The sequence below is a fragment of the Nicotiana tabacum genome, chromosome 16 (assembly GCF_000715075.1).
Source record: "Nicotiana tabacum cultivar K326 chromosome 16, ASM71507v2, whole genome shotgun sequence".
Classification (NCBI taxonomy): Eukaryota; Viridiplantae; Streptophyta; class Magnoliopsida; order Solanales; family Solanaceae; genus Nicotiana; species Nicotiana tabacum.
Genome location: NC_134095.1, coordinates 52,562,742 through 52,568,517, shown reverse-complemented (window position 1 = coordinate 52,568,517; position 5,776 = coordinate 52,562,742). Strand labels below are relative to the sequence as shown.

The 5,776-nt window shown below is 34.6% G+C and overlaps 1 protein-coding gene across 2 annotated transcripts; it reads right to left on the bottom strand.

Annotated features, from left to right (window-relative positions):
- Positions 1–364: 364 nt before the first annotated feature.
- On the bottom strand, positions 365–5,082 carry LOC107806908 (uncharacterized). Of its 2 annotated transcripts, none has more exons than XM_016631183.2 (6): positions 4,612–5,082; positions 3,684–4,223; positions 2,385–2,528; positions 2,154–2,261; positions 1,421–1,854; positions 365–1,029 (listed from the first exon to the last, which is right to left on the bottom strand). In XM_016631183.2, exons 1-6 carry the CDS (start codon positions 4,964–4,966, stop codon positions 436–438), a joined length of 2,175 nt encoding a protein of 724 aa, XP_016486669.1. In that variant the 5' UTR covers positions 4,967–5,082; the 3' UTR covers positions 365–435. The 2 variants fall into 2 exon arrangements, with proteins under 2 accessions (XP_016486669.1, XP_016486670.1); XM_016631184.2 differs by having other exon boundaries at positions 3,684–4,220; positions 4,612–5,081.
- Between the last annotated feature and the right edge of the window lie 694 nt (positions 5,083–5,776).

The window sequence follows — 5,776 nt, the reverse complement described above, 5'->3', positions numbered from 1 at the left end:
TACAGCAGGTCTTAAAGCTAATATTGAACCAGGTATTACAGCAGGCACTCCAATATTTGGAGTTACTCTAGAAGTTAGTGAAGCAGCATTCATTTCTGTACTTATTTCAACCCTTGCAACTTGAACTACGATTGATTTAGCAGCAACACTCGTTTCAGCATTCGGCCTCAATTTCTCTTGAAAATTTTGTTTAACACCAGGTGGCTGTGGATTGTTTGACTCATGATGTGTCTTTCCTATATATTGTGATTGGACTCGGTAGCTACAATGTTAACCCCAACGCATTACTATTTCCATTTCTTCTAGCAGCAGTAGAGTCAGATGTCTCATGTACATAATTCTTGCGCAAAAATGTAAGACACAATTAAAACAAATAGGAATGACGTACTGAAAGCTAAATTGCATAAGAAATATACATTACCACCTACATATCTTCTATGCCTCCAAAGAATTGTCTTTTTTCTTGACTACAAGAAACAGATGATTAACGAGGGGGCCTCGCCAATGTTGAAATGCTAAGATGGGTAATACACCTAATATAAACCCTACATAGAACAAGATATCGTTGTCCTTGAACACAAAATACAGCGCACAACCAAAGCTTAGCATCATTGCTTCTATTGAGGCATACAGGGTGAGAAGTCCCCATAACAGACGCTTTGGCAAAACACGGAGAAAATCTTCTTCCGCATAACTAGAAGTTAAAATAGAAACGAACGCAAATAGAGAAATGCAGGCAGTGGAGAGTGACACTGTATTGGAGAACGCAAATGCATTGAAATATCCGTTCTTTGAGAAAATTGGAAGCCCATTTTCGCAGTTTCTGCCACCAGGAACTGTAATTGCTGCAGCAAATGCAATGGTAATTGCGAGCATTGCTAGTATTGCACATGAATTTGCTATCTCTTTCATCCATTTTTCTCCTTCTATCTTTAAATTTCCATGTTGTTCTATAAATACTTGATGAGCAGTTTTACCCTTATTGTTTAAACGCTCATAATAAGAAGGCGGTAACATCTGCTTCACTGCCTATACCACATACAGAGAAAATGCAATGTTAGTCAAAATTTGCATCCCCTTTGTAAATATGGTGTTTAAACAATTGAAATATAGTGATAACATTACATAATATTCTCTCAATCCCAAACTATGTGCAACATTTTGTTTTCTAAGATTCAAACCATGTGAAGTTTGACCGATATTTAAACTGTCTTATAATTCATTATATTGACATGAGAAGAATTATAACTTATAGTAATAATTTTCGTATAGTTTTTGAATACATAAATATTTTTGAATTGATCTGATATAATTTAGCTACGAAAGTTAGTTAAATTAACTTTCGAAAGGCAAAAACCGACACTTATTTAGGACGGAGGGAGTAATCATTAACAAGAAACAGTTTGAGAAAATGAATTACCTCAAACCACCGCAATTCTTCTTGCATTCGAAGAGCTGCGCCAAAAGTATGATTTACTTTGTTTTCAGGTGACAATTGACCAGCCAAATGCAACATCGTATTATTGAATGAATCCAATGAAGTCATGAGGTGATGTCTATGCTGAGACATTTGACAGACCAAGTTATAGACATTTGTACAGCGATTTTCCACTGCAATGGGAAGTATATTCTTCCCATTTTTGTTGCAATGATAAATCAGTAAAGGAAATTTCCCCACAATAATTTCAACAAGTTTGTAATTGTCGAAACGCACGGCTTGAAGGAAAGGGCCGCCAACAATGGACTTGATCTCTTTCTCGCTTGAACTTTCGAGTTTCTCGCAAAGGCACTCTGCTAATTTAATTGCATTTTGGTATTTCCACTCTTTGTCTCGGATATATTCCAATTCAGGTGCTGCAATGCAAGAATAGACATAATAATTTGAGGGACTACAAAGTAAAAGGAATTACTTTAGGGGCCAAAAGTTAAAAGTACGTGGTATCATGAATTCTGAGTCCGGAACCAAAATGACTGAAAAATTATGGAAAGCAACCGAAGTAATGCACACAAAAAAAAAAAAAAAAGGTATAGCTCATGTATTTCAAAAAAATAATTCTGTACCGCAAAATATCTTCTACATGTTTATCTATTTTGCTAAATTTATTTTGAATTAAAGAGGTAAAATAGAAGAGAGATATATATATAAGACTTACAGTTGTTGGTCTTTGGCTTATTCAATAATGCTTCATTGACTGCATTCTCGATATCATTGGCATTTGCTCTATCTTGGAAAATCCATGATGTAGCGCTCGTCACTATATCTTTTTCGGGTAACAAAAATACAAAAAAAACGTGGTTAACTAATTCTTCTATTTTGTTTTATTTTAAATTAACGATAACAGTGTCTATTTATTAATCGAAGAAAAAAAGGAAATTTAACTTACAAGATAGTGGCTTCGGAGAGCTTATATGACTTGTACTGACGAATGATGACGTTTTTGTAGCCAGCTGTGCCAAAGGAGATGATCCATTTGAAGTACTATATTTTGCCAAATCAGGAAAACATTTTACGAGATGCGTCGCAAAATCTGCAACATAAATAAATGCTCTAAAAATCAGAGACAATCTTCGAAGGCAGCACTAAAGAAGATGCCCATCTACGGGGTTCCGGTATACTTTGTTGTAACTCAAGTTCTGGCAAGTTCTAACAAAGTAGACTGGAACTTCAGTATATTATACTAGAGCCACCAAAATATACCGGTCCAGCATAATAAGCTGGAAGTTAATACTCACGTGCACCGAACTTCAGTATATTATACTGGATCGATCTCTGTTGCAATAAAATTGTGGCTATTTTTCAATAACTTGACAAACCTGATTATTTTTTATTGACCAATCCGAAAACTAACTAGCTATTGTAACCGTTTGATGATATATATTCCACATTCAAGTTCCCATGCGTGGTGGGGCCATGAAATTTTTTTAAAAAAAAAAGAAAGGAAAAATAAGCTGAGGAGCAGTACTGGCTCTTCTTACTTTTTGCTTCTAGCAATTTATTATTGTATCTACCACTAGTACTGTCACAAGTCCGGAGGAAATATCAAAAGAAAATAGCAATGCTACTCAAACAAGACCCATGGGACTAGAAAGGGCTATAGTCAAATAGTGTAAGTGAGAAATTTCCAATAATACTACTCGAGGGTTCATTTCAAATAATGAACAAATTGAAACTCTTGTCATGAAAGTTAACCAAACAACGAAATAAAACAATAAAATAACACTATCATATAAGTCTAGGCAGATATAACTTTTTGGTAACGGGTTCATAACCTAAAACTTTCGACATATAATATAAATACTAAAAACTTACAAAAATCTCAACAACGGTTAGCTTGACCCATACTTGTATAGTACATTGACTTGCGCAAAGTTAAACCAATTAATTTTAAATCTTGAATCCACTTTTGCATTTAAAATTAAGAAAAATTATACTCGCTCCGTTTCAATTTATGTGAACCTATTTCCTTTTTAGTTCGTATAAAAAAAATAACTTTTTTCCCTATTTGGAAACAATTTATCTTTATGCAATGATTTATAACCACACAAAATATATATATATGCTTTACTTTACACCACAAGTTCAAAAGTTTCTCTATTTTCTTAAACTTCGTGTCCAGTCAAACGAGTTCACATAAATTGAAACGGAGATAATAGGAAATTGCTATAGAAGATATGTGGCTTACCGTACAAGTCCGAGCAGATCAATCGATAAAGCAGCCTAACACCAGTCCGACCAGTATAAGGAGCAAGATCATTGGTGACACTGAAGAAGTAATGAACCAGATCCACAGATTTGTAACCATATTCAGCTGCTACATGAATCGGATAAAGGCCATTTTTGGATGCAACATGAGCCAAATTAGAGTTTCTGTTGACAAGAATTTTCGCAGCATCTAAGTTGCCAAACCGAGCAGCATAATGTAGAGGCGTTTCCCCGAAACTATCTTTTACAGATAACGCATCATCCGCCATTAAAGCCACCAAATTTTCTACGAAAAACTTAGCATTATCGTTCTTTGACGTAACTGCAATGTGAAGTGCTGTTTGTGTAAAGGAAGTGATCTGAGCTCCACTTGCTTCATTGTGTTTTTTCAAGAATGTTTTTGCCTTTTCCCAATCACCACATAGCGAAGCTCTGTATAGTGGCAAGTAGTACTTGTAATCTTCCTTTGATTCCACGCTCTCTGCTTCGTCAATTATTGGTTGCATTGTGCTACATTCTGCTAAATTAATGGTTAATTGCAGTTAATTAGTACTAAAAATCATAGCAGTCTTTTTGCTTTGTGTAAGAATGTCACCTTGCTTCTTATCCTTGATGAATGTTTCTTGATTTTGGAATATACAGTAAATATATTTGTCTAGCACTATATATGTAGTACTACAGCAATAACAACCCAATAAAATTTCATAAGTGGAGTCTGACAAGGGTTGTGTATAAGCAAAACTTACCCTCGGAGTAAAGATGCGGTTTCAAATATATATGTAGTACGGCACTTTGAAATGTATCTTTTTTTCTTAAATAAAGTTATGTTAGTTGTACGAGCTTAAGTTCATTATTGAAGCATGTAGTTAATCTAGTAAAAGAGTTCAACAAAGAAGAAGAAACCTCACCTTCAAAATTGTCTAGCGATATTACGCAGCAAATATCCTTCAACTCCAACCAAACATCTCTGGCACTGACTTTCTCAAACACATACTCAAGCATATCTTCAGTGAGAGAGCCAAGAATCCATCCCTTAACAAGCCGATCACTTCTTTTCCACTTCAAGTAATTATCTGGATTTTCTAATAAGGGTGTTTGGATTAATGTTCCATCTATGAAACCAACTAATTCTTGACTTTCAAGAAGACAAAGCATCTGTGTTTTCCATATCATATAATTGGAAGAATCAGACAGTTTAACAGTTACAAAATTTGCTATATTAAGCGTTGATGGGTAAGGATATAGATTTCCTGCCTCTGCCATTGATGCAGCAACTACTTAAATTGTGCGTTTGACAGAGAGTGAGATGGAGGAGGGAAATTGGTCAACAGTTGGCTCATTTTCAAGGACAATGATAGTGGTAGTATTAATTTTCCTCGAAGGGTACAAAATGCCCGCGAACTTGAACAGTATTATTCGTACATTAGTTTTGGCACATGCACGTTCAGCTTTTATCAAGTGGCTGTAAAATGTACTATTGACTGGTCACGGAGTTTTAGAAAAAATAAAGATTTTTAAAATCTGTGGTCCTAAACAAGTCAAAAAGGGGTCAAAGTATTTGTGTGGTTATAAAAACTTCTCATTAAAGGTAAAATTGTAAGTTTAAGCTAAATTCTTTCCAAATTTAGAAAGTAATCATTCTTTTTTGAACGAATAAAAAAGGAATATTACCTTTTTAAATTTACTTTATGTGATAAGATGTGCAGAGGCTTTTTCATTTTGGAGTAAAGAAAGAAGACCAACCAAGAATATTTATCATTAAAGTTTAGTCCAATTATTAATCGATATTTGTAAGTCTCGAGGATGTTGTTCTAATCCAACCCATTCAGACAAAACTATTGCGAGACTACATTTCTCTGTCGTTAGTTTATAAATTGCCTAGTTAATCACAATTCTCGTGCTTTATTCTTAAAGCTAGAAACACTTGGGGGAAACACTTACCTAGCTAATTTGCTAAACGTAGCTGCCAGATATTATTTAGGCAGCAAATTTAGTAATTTAGTATTAATCTACTTGCACCTCCGAACCCCAACCCCCTCTCCCAAATAAGAAAAATGAAGGCACTATATTTTC